This window comes from Ascaphus truei, unplaced genomic scaffold (assembly GCF_040206685.1).
Source record: "Ascaphus truei isolate aAscTru1 unplaced genomic scaffold, aAscTru1.hap1 HAP1_SCAFFOLD_457, whole genome shotgun sequence".
NCBI lineage: Eukaryota > Metazoa > Chordata > Amphibia > Anura > Ascaphidae > Ascaphus > Ascaphus truei.
This window is the reverse complement of record NW_027456788.1, coordinates 1,001-24,058: the sequence shown is the minus strand read 5'-3', so window position 1 is coordinate 24,058 and position 23,058 is coordinate 1,001. Positions and strand designations below refer to the sequence as shown.

General features: G+C 50.4%; 2 protein-coding genes across 2 annotated transcripts; one reads left to right on the top strand and one right to left on the bottom strand.

The window, feature by feature from the left end:
* Nucleotides 1-920: 920 nt before the first annotated feature.
* On the bottom strand, nt 921-2,331 carry LOC142484899 (histone H2A type 2-B). The gene has a single exon (XM_075584140.1). The coding sequence runs from the start codon at nt 2,312-2,314 to the stop codon at nt 1,922-1,924; it is 393 nt and encodes a 130-aa protein (XP_075440255.1). The 5' UTR covers nt 2,315-2,331; the 3' UTR covers nt 921-1,921.
* A 289-nt stretch (nt 2,332-2,620) lies between these two features.
* On the top strand, nt 2,621-3,136 carry LOC142484905 (histone H2B 1.1-like). Its single transcript, XM_075584145.1, has one exon. The coding sequence runs from the start codon at nt 2,642-2,644 to the stop codon at nt 3,038-3,040; it is 399 nt and encodes a 132-aa protein (XP_075440260.1). The 5' UTR covers nt 2,621-2,641; the 3' UTR covers nt 3,041-3,136.
* The last annotated feature ends 19,922 nt before the right edge of the window (nt 3,137-23,058 follow it).

Below are 23,058 nucleotides of genomic sequence, written 5' to 3'. Positions count from 1 at the left end.
AAGTTCTGAGGGCTAAGATTGGCAGCATTTGTAGCTAAGTATCCGGCGCAACAATTTGGAATGGTTACATTGTAACATATGTCATATGTATCACTAGAATAGGTTTTCCCTAGTAATACTTGCCAGCGGTGTTAGAGCTGGGCTGTTATACCTTCATTCAATTGTTAATACTATTAGCACTAAGTACATAGGCAGCACCCATTTATGTCTTAAACTAACTAGAAAAAGATGAAAACTCTAATTATTATTGATCAAGTGAGCGGTGTGGTTCGCCTACTGTGTTGTGTTGTTCTTACTAGGAATTTATTAAATGTATATATTTTATTTTAAAGCGGGGTTGGTGGCGGGACTAGGTGGCGAGTAGATTTTTTTGGTTCGTCGAGTAGATTTTTGGGTGATTTGTCAAGCACTGTATATACACACACATTTTAAACTCTTCACATATGTGTAAGTACAAGAATATGTTTACGTATCATTAAGATGGTTATCTGATACTATAATGTTATTCCATAGATCTGTGGGATTTAGGACATGTTTCTGCAGTTTACCAGTCCCTTGGGATTAAACACATTCACACCAGGGACTTGTTCTGCATGTTACATTTTGATTTATAGCACTGAGTATACTATTAGCACAAAAAAGTATGATTATTGTTCTTGCTCAAGAGATTTAATTTGAGATTCTCAGGGCTTTGGTCCAAAGTTTGGGAAGTCAGATTGTTCCATTATACAAAATACCCATTTCTACACATTCTTTTAAATCCCACTGAAACCTTCCTGCTGCCTCCATTTTACCTTATTAATACTGACAACCATTTGAATGTTTCTTGTGGAAAATAAGCAACTCAAGTAAGGAAAAAAATACATTAATTTTAACACCAACATTTCAACCATGTGCTGTTTATTTTGAAGAACAGATGTAATTATTATTTGTGCAGTTATTTGGTTATTGAATCTTTCATTATAATCTTTATACTGTTTTCGAACAAGTCTCAATTAATTATTGTATGCCTTTTGCATGTTTGTGGGCAATCATTAAACATCGTTAGCTGAATACATGTTTTATTGTTTTCGCATACATGTTAATCTCATCTCACTTCCTTTGCTTTAATGAGTTAACAAAATGTGGGTGAGTTCACTATAACACAGCTTCGTGCCTTGCTGACTCGTGTCCGATTTAAAAACAGCTTTTAGCATTATAATCCAAGTAATGCCGATATCGATTTCTAATCCAACAGCGCCACCGTGTGGTGTATTGTTCCAATTACATGCTTTTTGTTTAAATTGAATGCTTTGGCGCCTTTTGTATCTTCACTAATATAAAGAGATTAATTTTAAACTTTGCATTATCCGTGCTACACAACTTTGCTTTAATTTATAGTAGGTGGACCTGCAAATAGACTTTTTTTTATAATGATGGTTCTAAAGCAAGAGACATGCTTCACAATCTGGTCACTGACTTTGTGGAGCTTTATACTTTCCTGGAAATAATAAAGTCGGTGAAATTTTTTTAGGTCCCCGTGAAAAGTTATTGTCGTTATGGTATGGAACAGATGTTTTTCCCCACGAGTTACAGAGCTATTGAAGTGTAACTGAACCCAAACCTGTATAATAAAAGAAAATATCGGATTGCATTTGACCACTTTGTTTTTCTTCTGCAGATATAGTAAAATCATAACGGAGTTTCACAATTACAGCACTAACAAGAGGCGATACATGTACTTTAATTATTTGTATACATTCTTTAATGTTTCATTTAATATCAGTAACAATTAAAACACTTACTCATACTTGGGTAGTAATATATCTCGCTGCAGTAAATATGAAATGATTTGTCTCTCTCTCGATACTGTGGGTGGCTCTGAAAAGAGCCTTTGTGTTGGGTATGTGGGGATCTCTGCTCCTGGTCTCGGGTATTCAGCTCACTTGCTCTTGGCCGGTTTGTGGCTCTCGGTTTTCTTGGGCAGCAGCACGGCCTGGATATTGGGCAGAACACCCCCCTGAGCGATGGTGACCCCTCCGAGCAGCCGGTTCAGCTCCTCATCGTTACGCACAGCGAGCTGCAGGTGCCGGGGGATGATGCGTGACTTCTTATTATCCCGGGCGGCGTTACCGGCCAACTCCAGGATCTCAGCAGTCAGGTACTCGAGCACTGCGGCCAGATAGACCGGGGCTCCGGCTCCCACACGTTGAGCATAATTACCCTTCCGAAGAAGTCTGTGCACACGGCCGACTGGAAACTGCAACCCAGCCCGAGAAGAGCGAGTCTTGGCTTTAGCGCGCGCTTTCCCGCTCTGTTTGCCTCTTCCAGACATTTCTATTAATCTGATCACAGCTGTAACAGCAAAAGAAATAACAAACCCCGCCCCCCTGTGCCCTTATTTATACATTTATGGTGCATCGTAACTCCTCTGTCATTGGTCAGTCTTCAAATCAGCCAATCAGTTCCAGAATCCTGTAACTACCAATCATCTTGCTTGCAATGTATCTGATGAGGTCATAAACAGTCACATGATAAAGTCAGCCAATGCAAGAACAGATGACTGCAGCTTCTCATTTGCATAGGAAGCCTATAAATAGAGCTGCTGGGGGAGGAGTTAGACATTGTCTGTTTGTAGCTGAAGGAGGAAGCATCGCTCAATATGCCTGAACCAGCTAAGTCAGCGCCAGCTGCGAAGTCAGCGCCAGCTGCCAAGAAGGGCTCTAAGAAAGCCGTGACCAAGACCCAGAAGAAGGATGGGAAGAAGCGTAGGAAGACCAGGAAGGAGAGTTACGCTATCTACGTGTACAAGGTGCTGAAGCAGGTTCACCCTGACACCGGCATCTCCTCCAAGGCCATGGGCATCATGAACTCCTTTGTGAACGATATCTTCGAGCGCATCGCAGGAGAAGCCTCCCGTCTGGCTCATTACAACAAACGCTCCACCATCACTTCCCGGGAGATCCAGACCGCCGTGCGCCTGCTGCTGCCGGGAGAGCTGGCCAAGCACGCAGTGTCCGAGGGCACCAAGGCTGTCACCAAGTACACTAGCGCCAAGTAACCCTGATCTCATCACTGACCCACAAACACAAAGGCTCTTCTAAGAGCCACCCACCTTATCCGTGTAAAAGCTATAATGCTCATATTTACTCTGCATTCGGGATTAAAGGGTAAGCACCAAATGCAACGAAGTGTTCTGTTATTTTTAGTTTTATTTACACAGTTGTATTTATTGGTTTGTTTTAGTTTTAAAGCTTTTGATTTGACCGGAGAACAGCGGAAAGCGCCAAGAATCCCATTCAATGTATCTGTAGTTCGCACAAATACCACAGGGTGGCGCTGCTGTTATACAAGGAATTTGTGCCCATCAAAGCAGGATTTGGTATTCATACAATGCGATTATTTTTTTCACTGACAGATTTTGAGTCCCAGTGAAATGCAGATTGTATGTAAAGGCATATTAGTAAAATTGTACATGAAATGATGCCCCCAACACCCGCATGATGCATTTGATGTAGGGCAGTTTGTGATGAGTTCACATACAGCCAAAGCAATTATATTTTCCACATGAGTTTGATACGAGCATAGTTAATGTGTATATATAAAGTTGGCTTTTTTTTTTTTTATAGTTTTCGGTACTACATTTTTAGTAGGTTCACTTTAAAAGCTTTACATTTTACTTTTACTGAGCAGCAAGTGATATTTGTTTTCCTGTTGGATTAAAAGTGTCGAACAATCTGTATTAAATAATGAAAGTTGATCTGGTTTTAAAGATGTCAAGTGCTCCCACTTTTCGATCTGTTATGAGGAATTGTACCTTTAGAATAAACAAGAAATAATTCGTATAATAATTTGATGTACCATTTTATAGACTAATATCATGTAACATCAACATTTGTTAGAAACAAATCCAATTAGATTTTTTTCTTTAGCAGTTTAATTGATTTTCTGATCATTTGTCAGAACTGTAAATGACAAATATGTATCACGTTCTTCTGTTATGTCAATAAATACAACCACTCATTTAATGTGTAAAATCCATCAATTTGCCTGAAGGTTTTGATGAGCATCTCATTCAGGAGTCAGTAACAGTGTTTTTTTTTTGGGTTTTTTTAATATAAAAGTGCCTGCATTGAAGTAACATTATTATATTGGTGATGCAAAGAGAAACACCCAGCAATATTTTAAATCTGCATAATTACCGCATGCAAAGATGCATTCGAGATAGAAAGGTTAGCATCAAATGCAACAGTTTTATTCTGTTACTGCATTTTATTTAGACGGTTTATTTTGGTAGTTGTTTATCTGAGGTACAGTAGACAGACTAACGTGTTTAGACAATTTAAGGAGTTGGGGTTAGGATGCAGCATAAAGCATTGTGCTACTTACTGTAAATAGGTATAGCAGCTATTATGTGATGTCTGTTTAGCATTTTAGAGCTTCCTATGTAACAGTCTGTATGCTATACTTTTATTTTATTTTTTGAACAAGAGACGGGAGAACTGCAGACATGAAATAGCGCCAGGAATCTCCTTCAATGAATCTGTATTTCGTAGAAATACCACAGGGTGGCGCTGCGGTTGGACAAAGCAGTAGTTGGTATTAATACAATGCGATTGGTTTCCCCTCGCTCACCTTTTTTGAGCCTCAGTAAAATACAGATATGTAAATGTTTCTCATAAAAATGGTGCATGAAATGATGCCCTTAACACCCGCATGAAACATAATACATGTGATCAGGGGCAGTTTGTGGTAACTTAAAATACAGCCAATGCAATTATTATTATTTGCCACATGAGTTTGATTCGAGCATATTTAAAGTTGGCTTTTATAGTTTGTGGCACAACATTATAAGTTGGTTCAGTTTTATTTATTTTTTACAAAAAGCGACAGGTGATATTTATTCTCCTGTATTACATAGAAGTTTAAACGGTTTTGGACATGTTGAGGGCTTCCACTTTTCTACCTTTTCAATCTTATCAGGGATTGTAACCTTTGTTTAAAAACAAGAAAAAATATTAATATAATTTATGTACCGTTAAATAGTATAATATTGTGCATCACTTAGCATCAACATTTGTTAGAAAAAATTCCAACCATTAGATTTTATTTAGCAGTCTCATTGACTTTCTGATAATTTGTCAGAACTGTAAGTTACACATATTTATCACGTTCTTCGGTTACGACCATAAATACAACCACACATTTATTGTGTAAAATCCATCAATTTGACTAAAGGTTTTGATGAGCATCTCACTCGGGATGCGGCAAAATGAACAAATCAAAACACACATACATGTACTAAGGTGGTGGATGAAACTGCCAGAGATGCCCACATTTGTGAAGATTATTTTCAGGTTGTGATACTATTAATATACGAGAGCTCTTGAATATTATAAAAAAATAATGAATTTAACAGGTGTTTTTTCTTGTTTGCAAAAGTGCCTTTACTGAACAAACGTTATTTTATTGGTGATGCAAAGAGAAACAGCCATATTTGATATCTCTATAATTACAGTATAGTGTGAAGATGCTTCAGTGACACTTGCTTTTCTTCTAGAAACATGCAGACGCAGAGACCCTGGGCGCAGACTTGCTGACGACTCACAAGCATACGGTACATACTGCCAGCTGCACACAGTGATGGAAAAATATTGTTCCCTCGGTGATCTCTTTAGCGCCTCTGTCGAAACTACCCCTGAGATAGATTTATATATATATATATATATATATATATATAATTTTTTTTTTTCAAGGACGGAAAATCCCAAGTGCCTAAGCTTTCCTTCCTATCACAACTGTGCTCCCCAGAAACGTGACACAGACTCACACTCCCACACCTTAGCATTTTGTCTAGTGGTTATGTATTTTATATTTTTGTCCATATTTATATGTATGGAACAATTGTCCAAGAACAAAGGTTAAAGGTATCTTAAGTGAAGTGGCTCATAATGGGACATTATAGGACAGTCATAATTACACAAGACATAATAAAGCATACAGAAGGTGAGGGTCATAGAGTGGTGATTGTTGTGTGCATAGAATGTGTTATCCATTATGTATAAAGAAGCAAAACGTATTGGGGTAGTCAGCCAGACTTCACCTTTATTATGGGAGGCTGGCTACCCTTACCGTCACATCTCACCCTTCAAGATGAAGGCTCTGGGGAAGCCACCCCATCGGGTAGCTCCCCAAGTGTGAAGACCATGGATGCCTGCTTGTCGGGTGGGATAGTCCTGCCGGGGAAAGTCCATTGCATTGCCCTGCCCCTGCCCTTCTTGTGCTGGATGGTAAAGTCAATTTCCCAAAGGGCAAGCCTCCAGAGTAGCAACTTCCCATTCTCCCCCGACACCTGCTGCAACCAGCTCAAGGGGTTATGATCCGTAATCACGGTGAAGTGCCTCCCATATACGTAGGGCTGCAGCTTCCTCAGAGCCCAAACTATGGTCAGACACTCCTCTATCGTGGCGTAGGCGGCCTCCCTAGGTTAACAGCTTGTGGCTTATGTAGACAATCGGATGCTCACTGCCATCCTCGCCAACCTGGCTTAGCACAGCAGAGATACCAAAATTCGAGGCATCGGTCTGTACCAGGAACCGCTTGCTGTAATCTGGAGCTGCCAGGATCGGAGCACTTGCCAGAGCATCTTTCAGAGCATGGAACACTGTCCTACTCTCGGGAAACCAGGCTACCAGCACAGGGAGCCGCTTCTTGGTTGTCAGTCAGGGGCTTGGCCAGGGCGCTATACTGGGACACAAACTTTCTATAGTATCCAGCGGTCCCCAGGAAAGCAAGGACCTGTTTCTGAGTGCGGTGGACTGGCCTGTCCACTTTTGCCACCACTTTGGCGGGCTTCAGGTGTCCTTCTCCTACCTGGTTGCTGAGGTATGATACTTCTGCCATGCCAACTTGGCATTTGGATGGCTTTAGTGTAAGACCAGCCTCCCTGATCCTATCTAGGATTCCGCTACATGAATCAGATGAGTGTCCCAGTCATTACTAAACACAGCTATGTAATCTAGATAAGCCCTAGCATAGTCCTGCATCCCTTCCAGCAACCTATTCACTAGGCATTGGAAAGTGGCCAGCGCATTTTTCATCCTGAATGGCATGACAGAAAACTCATACAAGCCACTCGGGGTGATGAAAGATAACTTTTCCTCCACCTCGTGGGTCAACGGGATCCGCCAGTACCCTCTGGACAAATCCATGGTGGTCAGATACCTGGCCCTGGTGAGCTCGTCTAGGAGCTCATGCATGTGGGGCATGATAAGCATCTGCCACGGTCTGAGCATTGAGCTACCAGTAGTCCACACAGAACCGAGTGGTCCCATCTTTCTTGGGCACCAAGACTACCGGCGAAGCCCAAGGACTCTGAGACCGTGCTATTACCCTTAGGGCCAGCATCTCCACAACCTCCCACTCAATGCTTCACCTCTGCAGAGACCCTGTACTCGTGTGATACTCCTATTCGTGTGATACTCCTTGAGTATATTTGTGTGGTTATTCCTTTGCCTACCTGTCTCTGGATCCAGGTTTACCACATAATTGCACTCATTCATCCGCCGGTGAACCATGTACGGGAGGGCTCAGGCGGCAAGTAGTTGGTTCTGCCGAGCAGACTTCAGAACAAGCACTTGCTGCCCAGGGATGAACTCTTGACTACGGGCATTACAATCATACCAGCGCTTTTGCCTGGTCTGAGCTGCCTCAAGGTTAGCCTGTGCCAACCCCATCAGATCCTATAACCGGTCCTTGAGCCCCACCAACATACTGTAACACAGAGGCATCAGTATTGGTGGTCTCCCGCTCCCAGCCCTCATGAAACAGAACGAGCAGTCCCCGGACACGATGCCCAAACAGAAACTTGAAGTTGGAAAAGCCAGTTGACTCCTGTGGCACCTCTCAATACGCGAATGGCATGTGCTGCAAGCGAGCCTTGCAGTTTCACCCTTCGGCTTCCACAAATGCTCGCAGCATTTGCTTCAAGGTCCCATTGAACCACTCACACAATTTATTCGTTGGGGATGGTAGGGGGCTGGGCCGAGAGATATGACCCTATGTGGAGCCCAGAAACATTGGAGCAGTTCGGACATGAACTACGCACCCTGATCGGTTAAGATCTCGCCCTGGAAACCTACCCTAGTGAAGATTCCAATCAGTGCCTTCGACACCGCATGTGCTTCAATTGAGGACAGAGCTACAGCCTCAGGATACCGGGTGGCAAAATCAACCACTTTTGTGTTATTATCTCTTGTGCGATGCCGGTATATTGGATCTCTTGGTATCCTCACAGATGTGTGTGTGTGTATGTATGTATATGTGTATATATATATATGTATGTATGTATATATATATATATATATATAATATATATATATATTACAAGCTGCGCCAGTATAACTCAAAAATTGTAAATGAAATAGTATATGCTACTTAAATGATAATACACATATAACCACTAGTAGAATTAAACCTACACAAATAAAACTAAATTAAAAATATACTATTAATGTAAAACATATAAAACACAAAAATAAAATGACCGTGAGATAGATGCCATTCCCTTTTCAAAATTCACAGGAATAAGTCCAATGCAATTCCAGGCTCCGGTTACTTTCACATGGGAGAACCAACTCCAGGAACCTACAAAGAAAAAGAAGAAAGCGCACAACCCGTAGCGTGATACTGTATCACTTTTAATATTAAAATAAAGGGGGAATAAGCTCACTCACAAAATTAGTACAGTTACAAGCATGTAGTGAAATACATCACACTGTCACTGGCAGAAGTCCCGGTGGTTCATCCGTGTAGTAAGCGGTATAAATAGCAGGTCTGTCTCACTCTTTCTTGGGCTGCACCGATGCACCAGCTGCCTGTAGGATGGTAGTCCCAGAGACAGACAGGAGAACATGTGCACCACGCACCGACAGCCAGAGACAGCCGGGGTCCGGACCGGCCAGCTTCCGGTCCACCAATGATGATGTAGTGTCGCTGTGTCTTCCTTAGGCCTCGGCCAAGCTCCCCGCTGGCGCTGGAGGGGGGACACACACACACGCACAACCACCCGGCCACTCTCACCTTATATGGGTGGCCTTTACCAGTGCCTCAACTAAATACTTCATTTTTTATAGTTAGATTTATATTTCATTCTTTATATTTATATTCATTTTTATTCACTAATACATTAAATTTCTAGCAGTTGAGTGTTTATATACCCTCATTTTATTATTCTTAATTGCACCTATTGTGCATATTAAGTAATTTATTTAATTATCAATTTTTCTTGGAGTGATTGTATATAAGGCCCCCCTATGGGTGTCCTAAACAAAAGCCTGATGAAGCACTATATTGTGTGAAACGCGTTGCGGCGTTCTTTCAGTGCAAATATAGGCATCCAGACACTTGGCTGTATAGTTTCCAGCCTCCCCACAGAGGCTTGAGCCAATTCCACCTGGTTTACTCTAAGTGGGATGGGCGCTGGGAGTACAGAGAAACGGCGATTGAGGTGGACTACTCAATATGGGTCCTGCGAGAAGCCGCAACCCGGAAGTGTCATCTGAGTTCTGCAGAGCTAGTTGGTCCCAGCACGCGGGACTGATTTTTGAGTCTCAGCATTTCCCCCTGCGCCTACCATCCAACTTAACTGGATACCTGTGCACTGGCCTCTACTGGACTTATATCATTTTATATGTAAGTTTTTACTTGTTACTATTTTACCTGTTTATTACATGTACCTTGACCCTTGGTGCGCTTCTGTGCCTTTTTTTTGCTTCACTATCCGGCGTTGGAGTCTTCCCACGGTGGCTACTGGTGAAGGGGGGTGCCTTCACACCACAGCAGCAGCAAGAGGGGAGAGCAGATCTACTTCAAGATCCTTTTTAGGAAGCATGAGCGCGAATTGATTTTTCATCACCCGGCCACTCTCCTCTTCTCCTGGATCCCCCCGCCATCACACAAAAGCTCACCTCCCCGCCGGCTCTCCCCCCTCCATCACCAGCTCACCTCCCCACTAGAAGAAAAATGGAACATTGATACAAGAGAATAATGTAGTCAACATTTCGGGGGTAGATCTAACAGAAGGAGAGATAAATGTTCTCAACAAGGGACTGAACTTTGGAATTCAGGACAATTTTGATCTTTTTAATACTGTTATAGATTTGCAAAAATACATTAGAAAATTATCTTTAAAAAATTCTTTAACTCTAGGCAGCCTGCTGTCGGTGACATCTCTACACCAGATGACCCAGAAGACTCTATTCTGGGCCCTCTGGTGGGGGGGGGGGGTCACGGACGACAGGCTGTCCTTCAAAGAGTATACAGCTATACAAGACATGAATGACTTGTTTGATGAACAAAATTTGTCAGATGTTAAAAATGTTAGTGCCTCAGAACAGTTCCTCTTTTTGACCACTTCTAAACATACATCATTTAGGAAGAAATCCATTTTCTGCCCTATGTTTTCTAAAGGCCCACACCTAGAGACATATGAAAAATTAGTGGAAAAAGACCTGCAATTACTAGCTAAGGGGTTTAATTTCACCACCACAATACCCAATAATTTATCCAAAGAAGAAGGCCAATCTTTGGCTGCTTTAAAAATTAGAAAAGACATAGTGATAAAAAATGCAGACAAAGGTGGGGCCATAGTGGTAATGAGCTCTGAGATGTACTGTTCTGAGGCAATGAGACAACTAAATGATACTGATGCATATTCTAAACTTACCAAGGACCCTACACAAATGTATCTAAAAGAAATTGAGAAGCTTATAGATCTGGGCAGAGAGTTGCATGTTCTATCTAAACAGGAATCAGAATTTCTATTTAACCCTCCTATCATACCTATTTTTCACCATCCCCCAAAGATCCACAAGTCGCTTGTGTGTCCGCCAGGCAGACCTATAATATCTAGCATTGGATCTTTGGGAGATGGTCTATCTAGGTATGTGGATTTTTTCTTGCAGCCGTTGGTTCAACAATTACCGTCATTTTTGAAAGACTCTTTTGATTTACTCCTAGACATAAAAAACTTCACATGGTGTCACACATACACTTGGGTCACATTAGATGTGACGTCTTTATATACAGTCATAGAACACACCAAAGGTATTAAAGCAGTCACTCATTTTTTGAACAATTCTAATCTTCACTTGGCACAAATCACCTTTCTATTGGATAGTGTATTATTTTTATTACAGCACAATTATTTCACCTTTAACAACCAATTCTATTTACAAACACAGGGCACGGCGATGGGGACTTCATTTGCACCTTCATACGCCAATTTGTTTATGGGACTTTGGGAAACTCAACACATCTTCGGTGACACCAACCCCTATAGACATCACATTAAGTTCTATCGTCGCTATATTGACGACCTGTTATTAATTTGGTCTGGAGATGCACACACACTTTCTTTATTCTTCACATACCTTGAATCCAACGACTGCAATCTTAGATTTACACATATGGTTCATGATCATCATATTAATTTTTTAGACCTCCACTTGTATGTGGATACTGATCTTTCCATACAAACTAATATTTACAGAAAAGAAAATTCTCGCAACTCTCTGCTCAGAGCGAATAGTGCACACCCTAGACCACTCTTGAACAGCATTCCCAAGAGTCAGTTCTTACGTCTCAGGAGGATATGCTCGACAGATGAATGTTTTAATGACCAAGCAGAACAACTTAAGACAAGATTCAAAGCTCGTGGTTACTCAGATTACATTCTCGAAAGTGCATTACAGAATGCAATACAATCTAAAAGAACAGACACATTGTGTAGACAAAAGAACACTATAAAGAAAAAAAACATTCAGGAGGGTGACATACCTTTATTCATTACCACTTACTCAAGACAAGCTGGCACAATAAGATCAATCCTTAACAAACATTGGGAAGTACTTAGATTAGATGGGGACTTAGACAGAGTCACACTCTCTAAACCTAAAATAGTCTATCGCAAAGCCAAATCATTGGGAGACCACTTATCACCCAGTATGTACAGAGACAGAATGGTTCCAGAGAAAGGGCTTCCAAAGGGGTTCTACAAATGTGGAACATGCAACTTTTGCAAATATGCACTCCCCATTAAAACAATGAGGAATATTTTCACGGGACACAAATACAGGATTAACTCATTTTTAACTTGTAACTCTAAATATGTAATTTATGTTCTCAAATGTGCATGTGGTTCTAGTTACATTGGTAGGACAATAAGACCATTAAAAATAAGGATCAGGGAACACATCAGAACTATCAAAAATAAAGATGACAACTACCCAGTGGCCAGACACTTCAACAAATGTGTGCAGGGTTCTATAGATCACTTAACATTCAGTGCTTTGGAATACATACCTATTCATCCTAGAGGAGGAGACAGAGAGACACTCCTTAACCGTCGAGAAATGCACTGGATCTATACCCTTGGGACATTGGCCCCCAAGGGTATGAACATTGACTGGGAGCTGAAACACTTTTTATACTGAACTAATATCAAATTATCACATGACATATAATGTCCAAATTATACAGCACATTCTTCTTGTAACAAGTTTGGTGTGCCTTGACATATCAAAAACATAAAAATATACATAGATATATTATGTTTATATACAATAACATTGCATGATAGGTTATGATAAAGTGTATTAAATAAATCAAATGGGAACTATTATAACATATATACACATATGACAGACAATAAATAGGTGACTCTTGAGAGATCCTTTATGAACATCAAAATGATATATTGGGAAATAATATAATTAGTCCAATATGGACTGACATGTATACATATGTTTAGTTTCACTATTTATATTTATTTTTATTTTCAATCTTATGATGGTACACTACCCACTCTTATCATGTATCTATTTTCATGTATCTGTTTTTTATGTATCTGTGTTGTATATATAAATGCTTATGATGAAAAATGTACTATGGTAGTTCCCAACATCCTCTATTGATACAAGGCTGATATAGTGAGAAGTCTAATGATATAACTAATATTTAGAAGAATATACAAATATAATTAGAAAACTAGTAATATATTTATGCAATTGCATTATTATTAGGCTCTCATAGCTGTATCATATCACCAGCTAACTTATACTATTTCATCACACCAACACCAATAGCCTTGTCATATGACTCATACCATTCCTTCTATTTTGTTACCTCCTTACCACCATTTCAGCCGAGTAGATTGTTTTTCTTGTTTTTCTTATATTGATACACTGTTTTGACTAGGTTCTAATGTTGTTATACACACTGTTTCTTTTTACTGATATACACTGCAGCCGCTCTGTTGATCGGAGACACTACCCGCATTTGTTACACACAGTATAAATGCTTCATTCATTCCATTGGCCGCATCAGACAACCAATGAGATCGTAGCTTGGCGAACTCGCGCGCAAATCACTTCACTGAGATCAGCTGTTAGCGGGAAAAACCTATATTAACAGGGCGGCTGCAGAGAGTAAAACAGTTCTCTTTGATAAAGGGCAGAAGCCTGAAACGCGTAAGAGATTTTACTTGTCCACTACCATGATGTCGATCATGTAATAAAGGATTTTTATTCAATCTGGTGTATAGCCCCTGCATTTGCTCTGCTGTGCTCCGCTTACCTCCTGCAGGATTTCTCTACTCGTCCATTACCAGCGTGATGCACGCCCAAGGAACAGCTGATACCTTCCAACCGTGAGTACCCCAGTCCGCTCACCTGCGTTCTGGGGGTCATGTTCCTTGTACCCATATACTTCCTAGGGGGACTTTAAACTGTTCTTAGGTAATCAGATATTTTTCACTGATTTTACCAGTAGATACAGGTCCCGCCCGCTACAGAGAGGAAGGGGTTAACTTTATGGAACACACGGCACTTATATTTGAGAAGACGGCCTTTTCCACTTTGTCCTTTTTCATGATACATGATATATATCTTTACAAAGATTACCATATAGCTGAGCACGGTATTGGGGATTTTTCTCCTACTTTTCCACCTCCCCACTACCTTCCCTCGCTGCGCCCTTAACCCTGCTTGGCCGCGGGGTGGGTGCAGGAGAGAACGCGGCCCGGCTGACTGCTCACCTCCCCGCTTCTTTCCCCTCGGCGTGCCTTCCACACTCAACACGACCCCCCCTCACCCTCCGCTGCTCCGCCATAATCTCCTGCCACGCGCAGCGGTGCATGCCAGAGGGAGGGGGGAGAGCAAGGCAGTGGCGGCCGCGCGCGACATGCCATTCATGGTCCCCTTGCCCCACCACTCCCTCGGCTCTCACATCCCCCCCCCCCTCTGAGCCCTGTCCCGTCCCCCCCAAGCCCGGTCCCCCCCACCCAGAGCATGCTCCCCCGGCTCTCTCCGGCTCTCCCCCCCACAGGCCTCTCCCACAGATCTCACTACCCCGGCTCCCCCTCCCTGAGAGCGCTTCCCCGGCTCTCTCCGCCTCTCCCTTCACCGGCTCCTACCTGCAGCCAGAGGGGAGTGAAATGCGTGGGGGGGTACGATGCGTGCGCCTCCGCCGTCGGAATGGGGACCAGAGGGGGGTGAGATGCGTGGATGGGAAGGGGGAAGAGATGCATGGAGGGGAGAGATGCAGCAGTGGATTCACCCCAGAGACGCTCCCCCGGCTCTCCCTTACCCCGGTTTCCCTACCCAGTGCTGCCTCTCCCTTCTCCGCTTCCCCTCCCAGAGGCCGCTCCCCTGGCTCCCCTTTTCTCGCCTCCTGCCTGCAGCCTCCGCTTCCGCCTCAGGTATGGGGGGCAGAAGGTATGGGGGCCAGAGAGGGGGCTGAGATGCATGGACGGGGGGTCAGATGCATGGACAGGGGGGTCAGATGCGTGGAGGGGAGAGATGCAGCGGAGGGTTCACCCCAGAGACGCTCCCTCGGCTCTCCCTTTCCCTGGTTCCCCTACCCAGTGCCGGCTCTCCCTTCTTCGCTTCCCCTGCCCAGAGGCCGGTCCCCTGCTCCCCTTTCCTCGCCTCCTGCCTGCAGCCTCTGCTGCTGCCTCAGGTATGGGGGCCTGAAGGGGGGGGAGACATGCTGGGGTGGAAGAGATGCAGGGGGGTGCAACATAACTGACTCACTAACCCACCCACTCACTAACCCACCCACCCGCTCACTGAACTCTGAAGGGGGGGGGGGGCTTCAGCTGTGAATGGGGGGGGGGCAGGAGCTGAGAAGGGGGGGAACAGAGCTGTTAATAGGGGGGGCACAGACCTGTCAGGGAGGGGGGAATCAACAATGTGAAGGGGGGACGTAGCTGTGAAGGGGGGGGGGCAGAGGTGTGAAGGGGGGCAGCTGTGAACGCAGGAGGGCCGCATTCATGTGCAGGGGGGGATAGATTGCTCGCAATGGGGGCAAAAGGGGAAGGGGAGGGAAAGGCGGAGAGAGAGGGCAATGGGGAGAGAGAGGGGGGAAGAGAGAGGGAAAGAGGGGAGCGGAGAGAGAGAGGGTGAGCGGAGATAGGGGATGAGCAGAGAGAGGTGGAGTGGCAAAATTCTATCCCGGGCAACGCCGGGAATATCAGCTTATATATATATATAACGAATATTTACCAGATGTTGGTCCGGGAAACAGAGACAGCACACAGCCAGGTAAGTACAAAAACTGTATTCACATAAGAAGTACATGGCACTGCATCCGATGGTATGTGTGTGCTTGTGTGTGTGTGTGTGTGTGTGTATATATGGGAGTGGGAATGTGTGTGTGTAGGTGTGTGACACCAGAGGTACCCCCCCAGTCACTCACCCCCCCCAGTCACTCACCCCCCAGTCACTCACCCCCCCCAGTCACTCACCCCCCCCAGTCACTCACCCCCCCCAGTCACTCACCCCCACCAGTCACTCACCCCCCCAGTCACTCACCCCCCCAGTCACTCACCCCCCCAGTCACTCACCCCCCCAGTCACTCACCCCCCCCAGTCACTCACCCCCAAGTCACTCACCCCCCCCCCCAGTCACTCACCCCCCCAGTCACTCACCCCCCATCACTCACCCCCCCCAGTCACCCACCCCCCCGTCAGTCACCCCCCCGTCAGTCACCCCCCCCCAGTCAGTCACCCCCCCAGTCAGTCACCCCCCCCAGTCACCGCCCCAGTCCCAGTCAGTCAGTCACCCCCGCTCCAGTCAGTCACCCCCGCTCCAGTCAGTCACCCCGCCCAAGTCAGTCACCCCCCCCCAGTCACTCACCCCCCCCAGTTACTCACCCCCCATCAGTCACTCACCCCCATCAGTCACTCACCCCCCGTCAGTCACTCACCCCCCGTCAGTCACTCACCCCCCGTCAGTCACTCACCCCCCATCAGTCACCCCCCCAGTCAGTCACCCCCCCAGTCAGTCACCCCCCCAGTCAGTCACCCCCCCCCAGTCACTCACCCCCCCCAGTTACTCACCCCCCATCAGTCACTCACCCCCATCAGTCACTCACCCCCCGTCAGTCACTCACCCCCCGTCAGTCACTCACCCCCGTCAGTCACTCACCCCCCATCAGTCACCCCCCAGTCAGTCACCCCCCCAGTCAGTCACCCCCCCAGTTAGTCACCCCCCCAGTCAGTCACCCCCCACAGTCAGTCACCTACCACAGTCTGTCACCCCCCCCCAGTCAGTCACCCCCCCCAGTCAGTCACCCCCCCAGTCAGTCACCCCCCCAGTCAGTCAACCCCCCCCAGTCAGTCAACCCCCCCCAGTCAGTCACTTCCCCCCCAGTTAGTCACTTCCCCCCAGTCAGTCACTTCCCCCCAGTCAGTCACCCCCCCGCCCCAGTCAGTCACCCCCGCCCCAGTCAGTCACCCCCCGCCCCAGTCAGTCACCCCCCCCACCCCAGTCAGTCACCCCCCCCACCCCAGTCAGTCACCCCCCCCGCCCCAGTCACCCCCTCCCGCCCCAGTCACCCCCTCCAGCCCCAGTCACCCCCCCCACCCCAGTCACCCCCCCCCAGTCACCCCCCCCCAGTCAATCACCCCCCCAGTCAGTCACCCCCCCCCCAGTCAGTCCCCCCCCAGTCAGTCCCCCCCCAGTCAGTCCCCCCCCCAGTCAGTCACCCCCCCAGTCAGTCACCCCCCAGTCAGTCACCCCCCCAGTCAGTCACCCCCCCCAGTCAGTCACCCCCCAGTCAGTCACCCCCCCAGTCAGTCACCCCCCCCAGAGTCAGTCACCCCCCCCAGAGTCAGTCACCCCCCCAGTCAGTCACCCCCCCCAGTCACCGCCCCAGTCCCAGTCAGTCAGTCACCCCCGCTCCAGTCAGTCACCCCGCCCAAGTCAGTCACCCCCCCCCAGTCACTCACCCCCCCCAGTCACTCACCCCCGTCAGTCACTCACCCCCGTCAGTCACTCACCCCCCATCAGTCACTCACCCCCCGTCAGTCACTCACCCCCCGTCAGTCACTCACCCCCCATCAGTCAGTCACCCCCCCACCCCAGTCACCCCCTCCCGCCCCAGTCACCCCCTCCCGCCCCAGTCACCCCCCCCACCCCAGTCACCCCCCCCAGTCAGTCACCCCCCCAGTCAGTCACCCCCCCCCCAGTCAGTCCCCCCCAGTCAGTCCCCCCCAGTCAGTCACCCCCCAGTCAGTCACCCCCCCAGAGTCAGTCACCCCCCCAGCGTCAGTCACCCCCCTCCCCATCAGTCACCCCCCACCAGTCAGTCACCCCCCCCAGTCACCGCCCCAGTCCCAGTCAGTCAGTCACCCCCGCTCCAGTCAGTCACCCCGCCCAAGTCAGTCACCCCCCCCCCAGTCACTCACCCCCCCCAGTCACTCACCCCCGTCAGTCACTCACCCCCCGTCAGTCACTCACCCCCCATCAGTCACTCACCCCCCATCAGTCACTCACCCCCCGTCAGTCACTCACCCCCCATCAGTCACCCCCCCCAGTCACCCCCCCCAGTCACCCCCCCCCAGTCACCCCCCCCCAGTCAGTCACCCCCCCAGTCAGTCACCCCCCACAGTCAGTCACCCCCCACAGTCAGTCACCCCCCACAGTCAGTCACCCCCCACAGTCAGTCACCCCCCCCCCAGTCAGTCACCCCCCCCAGTCAGTCACCCCCCCCAGTCAGTCACCCCCCCAGTCAGTCACCCCCCAGTCAGTCACTTCCCCCCCAGTTAGTCACTTCCCCCCCAGTCAGTCACTTCCCCCCCAGTCAGTCACTTTCCCCCCAGTCAGTCACTTCCCCCCCAGTCAGTCACCCCCCCGCCCCAGTCAGTCACCCCCCCGCCCAGTCAGTCACCCCCCGCCCCATTCAGTCACCCCCCGCCCCAGTCAGTCACCCCCCCTGCCCCAGTCACCCCCTCCCGCCCCAGTCACCCCCCCCACCCCAGTCACCCCCCACACCCCAGTCACCCCCCCCGCCCCAGTCACCCCCCCCAGTCAGTCACCCCCCCAGTCAGTCACCCCCCCAGTCAGTCACCCCCCCAGTCAGTCACCCCCCCCAGAGTCAGTCACCCCCCCAGAGTCAGTCACCCCCCCCGTCAGTCACCCCCCCAGTCAGTCACCCCCCCAGTCAGTCACCCCCCCAGTCACCGCCCCAGTCCCAGTCAGTCAGTCACCCCCGCTCCAGTCAGTCACCCCGCCCAAGTCAGTCACCCCCCCCCAGTCACTCACCCCCCCCAGTCACTCACCCCCGTCAGTCACTCACCCCCCGTCAGTCACTCACCCCCCATCAGTCACTCACCCCCCGTCAGTCACTCACCCCCAGAGTCAGTCACTCACCCCCCATCAGTCAGTCACCCCCCCACCCCAGTCACCCCCCCCCACCCCAGTCACCCCCCCCAGTCAGTCACCCCCCCAGTCAGTCACCCCCCCCAGTCAGTCCCCCCCAGTCAGTCCCCCCCCAGTCAGTCCCCCCCCAGTCAGTCACCCCCCCAGTCAGTCACCCCCACCAGTCAGTCACCCCCCAGTCAGTCACCCCCCCAGTCAGTCACCCCCCCAGTCAGTCACCCCCCCAGAGTCAGTCACCCCCCCAGAGTCAGTCACCCCCCCCCCCCGTCAGTCACCCCCCACCAGTCAGTCACCCCCCCAGTCAGTCACCCCCCCAGTCACCGCCCCAGTCCCAGTCAGTCAGTCACCCCCGCTCCAGTCAGTCACCCCGCCCAAGTCAGTCACCCCCCCCAGTCACTCACCCCCCCCAGTCACTCACCCCCGTCAGTCACTCACCCCCCGTCAGTCACTCACCCCCCATCAGTCACTCACCCCCCGTCAGTCACTCACCCCCCGTCAGTCACTCACCCCCCATCAGTCACCCCCCCCAGTCACCCCCCCAGTCAGTCACCCCCCCAGTCAGTCACCCCCCACAGTCAGTCACCCCCCACAGTCAGTCACCCCCCACAGTCAGTCACCCCCCACAGTCAGTCACCCCCCCCCAGTCAGTCACCCCCCCCAGTCAGTCACCCCCCCCAGTCAGTCACCCCCCCAGTCAGTCACTTCCCCCCCAGTTAGGCACTTCCCCCCCAGTCAGTCACTTCCCCCCCAGTCAGTCACTTTCCCCCCAGTCAGTCACTTCCCCCCCAGTCAGTCACTTCCCCCCAGTCAGTCACCCCCCCGCCCCAGTCAGTCACCCCCCCGCCCCAGTCAGTCACCCCCCCGCCCCATTCAGTCACCCCCCGCCCCAGTCAGTCACCCCCCTGCCCCAGTCACCCCCTCCCGCCCCAGTCACCCCCCCCCACCCCAGTCACCCCCACACCCCAGTCACCCCCCACACCCCAGTCACCCCCCCGCCCCAGTCACCCCCCCCAGTCAGTCACCCCCCCAGTCAGTCACCCCCCCCAGTCAGTCACCCCCCCCCCCAGTCAGTCACCCCCCCAGTCAGTCCCCCCCCAGTCAGTCACCCCCCCCAGTCAGTCACCCCCCCCAGTCAGTCCCCCCCCCAGTCAGTCACCCCCCCAGTCAGTCACCCCCCCCCCAGTCAGTCACCCCCCCAGAGTCAGTCACCCCCCCCAGAGTCAGTCACCCCCCCAGTCAGTCACCCTCCCCCCAGTCAGTCACCCCCCCCAAGTTAGTCACCCCCCCAGTCAGGCAGTCACCTCCCCAGTCTGTCACCTCCCCAGTCTGTCACCTCCCCAGTCTGTCACCCCCCCAGTCAGTCACCCCCCCAGTCAGTCACCCTCCCCAGTCAGTCAGTCACACCCCCCAGTCAGTCAGTCACCCCCCCAGTCAGTCAGTCACCCCCGCCCCAGCCAGCCAGTCACCCACCCTCTCTCTGTGTATCACCCACCCTCTGTGTGTCACCCACTGTTTCCCCCCTCTCTCTCTCCCCCTCTCTCTCCCCCACATTCTCTCTCCCCCCCACACTCTCTCTCTCCCCCCCACACTCTCTCTCTCCCCCCACACCCTTTCTCTCCCCCCACACTCTCTTCCCCCCCACACTCTCTCCCCCCCACACTCTCTCTCCCCCCCACACTCTCTCCCCCCCACATTCTCTATCCCCCCACACTCTCTATCCCCCCACACTCTCTCTCTCCTTCCACACTCTCTCTCCCCCCCACACTCTCTCTCCCCCCCACACTCTCTCTCTCCCCACACACTCTCTCACTCCCCCACACTCTCTCTCTCTCCCCCCCACACACTCTCTCCCCCCACACACTCTCTCTCTCCCCCACACACTCTCTCTCTCCCCCCACACACTCTCTCTCTCCCCCACACACTCTCTCTCCCCCACACACACTCTCTTTCTCCCCCACACACTCTCTCTCTCCCCCCCGAGCACTCTCTCTCCCCCCCACACACTCTCTCTCTCCCCCCCACACACTCTGTCTCTCCCCCCCACACACTCTCTCTCTCCCCTCCACACACTCTCTCTCTCTCCCCCACACACTCTCTCCTCCCCACACACTCTCTCTCTCCCACACACTCTCTCTCTCCCCCACACTCTCTCTCTCTCCCCCCCACACTCTCTCTCTCTCTCCCACACACTCTCTCCTCCCCCCACACTCTCTCTCTCCCCCCCACACTCTCTCTCTCTCCCCCCACACTCTCTCTCTCTCCCCCCACACTCTCTCCCCCCCACACTCTCTCTCCCCCCACACTCTCTCTCCCCCCACACTCTCTCTCCCCCCACACTCTCTCTCCCCCACACCCTCTCTCCCCCCATACTCTCTCTCTCCCCCCCCACACCCTCTCTCCCCCCCACACTCTCTCTCTCTCCCCCCACACTCTCTCTCTCCCACACACTCTCTCTCTCTCTCCCCACACTCTCTCTCTCTCCCCCCACACACTCTCTCTCTCCCCCCCACACTCTCTCTCTCTCCCCCCACACTCTCTCTCTCCCCCCACACACTCTCTCTCTCCCCCCACACTCTCTCTCTCCCCACACACTCTCTCTCTCTCTCCACACTCTCTCTCTCCCCCCACACTCTCTCCCCCCACACTCTCTCTCTCCCCCCACACTCTCTCTCTCCCCCCACACTCTCTCCATCCCCCACACTCTCTCTCTCCCCTCACACTCTCTCTCTCTCTCTCCCCCCAAACTCTCTTCTCTCTCTCCCCCCACACTCTCTCTCTATCTCTCTCTCCCCACACTCTCTCTCTCCCCCCACACTCTCTCTCCTCCACACGCTCTCTCTCTCCCCCCACACGCTCTCTCTCTCCCCCCACACTCTCTTTCTCTCTCTCCCCCAACACGCTCTTTCTCTCTCTCCCCCACACTCTCTCTCTCTCTCCCCACACTCCCTCTCTTTCTCCCCCCCACACTCCCTCTCTTCTCCCCCACACTCTCTCTCTCTCTCTCTCCCCATACTCTCTCTCTCTCTCTCACCCCACACTCTCTCTCTCTCCCCCCCACACTCTCTCTCTCTCCCCCACACACTCACTCTCTCCCCCACACACTCTCTCTCTCTCTCTCCCCCCACACTCTCTCTCTCACCCCCCCACACTCTCTCTCTCCCCCCCACACTCTCTCCCCCCCACACTCTCTCTCCCCCCCACACTCTCTCTCCCCCCACACTCTCTATCCCCCCACACTCTCTCTCTCCTTCCACACTCTCTATCCCCCCCACACTCTCTCTCTCCTTCCACACTCTCTCTCCCCCCCACACTCTCTCTCCCCCCCACACTCTATCTCCCCCCACACACTCTCTCTCCCCCCACACACTCTCTATCTCCCCCACACACTCTCTCTCTCCCCCCACACACTCTCTCTCTCCCCCCACACACTCTCTCTCTCCCCCCCACACACTCTCTCTCTCCCCCCACACACTCTCTCTCTCCCCCCACACACACTCTCTCCCCCCACACACACTCTCTCTCCTCCCCACACACTCTGTCTCTCCCCCCCACACACTCTCTCCTCCCCACACACTCTCTCTCTCCCACACACTCTCTCTCTCTCCCCCCCACACTCTCTCTGTCTCCCCCCACACTCTCTCTCTATTCCCCCACTCTCTCTCTCTCTCTCTCCCCACACTCTCTCTCTCTCCCCCCACACTCTCTCTCCCCCCACACTCTCTATCCCCCCACACTCTCTCTCTCTCCCCCCATACTCTCTCTCTCTCTCCCCCCACACTCTCTCTCTCCCCTCACATTCTCTCTCTCTCCCCACACTCTCTTTCTCCCCACACACACTCTCTCTCTCCCCCACACACTCTCTCTCTCCCCCCACACTCTCTCTCTCTCCCCCCACACACTCTCTCTCTCCCCCACACTCTCTCTCCCCCCACACTCTCTCTCTCTCCACACTCTCTACCCCCACACTCTCTCCCCCACACTCTCTCTCTCCCCCCACACTCTCTCTCTCCCCCCCACACTCTCTCTCTCCCCCCACACTCTCTCTCTCTCCCCCAACACTCTCTCTGTCTCCCCCCCACACTCTCTCTCTTTCCCCCACTCTCTCTCTCTCTCTCCCCACACTCTCTCTCTCTCCCCCCACACTCTCTCTCCCCCCACACTCTCTATCCCCCCACACTCTCTCTCTCTCCCCCCATACTCTCTCTCTCTCTCCCCCCACACTCTCTCTCTCCCCTCACATTCTCTCTCTCTCCCCACACTCTCTTCTCCCCACACACACTCTCTCTCTCCCCCCACACACTCTCTCTCTCCCCCCACACTCTCTCTCTCTCCCCCCACACACTCTCTCTCTCCCCCC

Excerpts from the sequence above, each read along its gene's own strand:
- LOC142484899 (XM_075584140.1), bottom strand. The coding sequence starts at position 2,314 with ATGTCTGGAAGAGGCAAACAGAGCGGGAAAGCGCGCGCTAAAGCCAAG.
- LOC142484905 (XM_075584145.1), top strand. The coding sequence starts at position 2,642 with ATGCCTGAACCAGCTAAGTCAGCGCCAGCTGCGAAGTCAGCGCCAGCT.